The 693-nt window shown below is 66.7% G+C and overlaps 1 protein-coding gene across 1 annotated transcript in view; it reads right to left on the bottom strand.

The window, feature by feature from the left end:
• VSIR (V-set immunoregulatory receptor) overlaps nucleotides 1-693 on the bottom strand; it is a 24,184-nt gene extending 23,491 nt beyond the window's left edge. The window contains exon 1 of the mRNA XM_012801360.2: nucleotides 498-693. Within this exon, the coding sequence (XP_012656814.1) occupies nucleotides 498-579 (82 nt within the window). The 5' untranslated portion in view covers nucleotides 580-693. The remainder of the gene's footprint in view (nucleotides 1-497) is intronic.

Below are 693 nucleotides of genomic sequence, written 5' to 3'. Positions count from 1 at the left end.
GAGGGTCCACCAAGGGTCAGCCAGGAGTGTCACCAGGGCACTGGCTGAGAGGACAACACCCCCTGTGCCCTCCAACATTCTGGAGTCCTAAGCCCAGAGGAGCAGGGAGATGTGGGCTGTCAAAAGCCAGTCACGTCCACTAGAACACACTGGGGCTGTCCCCCCCTTGTCCCTCTCCTGCTGGGCCGAAGCTACTTGTGTATCCTGGGCATTCTGGGAAGGGGAGAGTTGGACAAGCAGCCTATAGGGACAGCCTTGCCTGCTGCTTGGGCAGCTGTCAGAAAGTGCAGATGCCCCAGTGCCTAGCTGGGGCACTTGACAGAGTTGCCACTCTCCCTGCCCAGCGGTCCCAGCAGCCTCCGGGCGGTGGGTGGAGTAGGCTGCACGGTCACAACAGGCTGAGGGGACTCCCAGGACGCCCGGGTCCTGCAGCCGGCACCGGGCCTGCTGTTCTTTTTCTGCGTTCCTCCCCAGAGCATAGCCTCTCCCCAGCTTACCTCGGGACGCGGCCAGGAAGAGAGCGAGGAGCAGGGGACCCCAGCGCCAGTTGCCGGCCTCGGGGGCCGGCGGGACGCTCATGTCTCCGTCGAGCGGAGCGGCGCCTGGCGCTGCCGGCGGGAACGGGGCAGCGGGCGCGTGGGGGATCTCGTGTAGCGCGGGGAGCGGGCAGGACGCGGCCGGCGCCTAGAGACC

The sequence above is a fragment of the Otolemur garnettii genome, unplaced genomic scaffold, assembly GCF_000181295.1.
Source record: "Otolemur garnettii isolate 467f Iridium unplaced genomic scaffold, OtoGar3 scaffold00008, whole genome shotgun sequence".
Classification (NCBI taxonomy): domain Eukaryota; kingdom Metazoa; phylum Chordata; class Mammalia; order Primates; family Galagidae; genus Otolemur; species Otolemur garnettii.
Note: the sequence above shows the minus strand (reverse complement) of the source record. Positions and strands in the feature narration are given on the sequence as shown.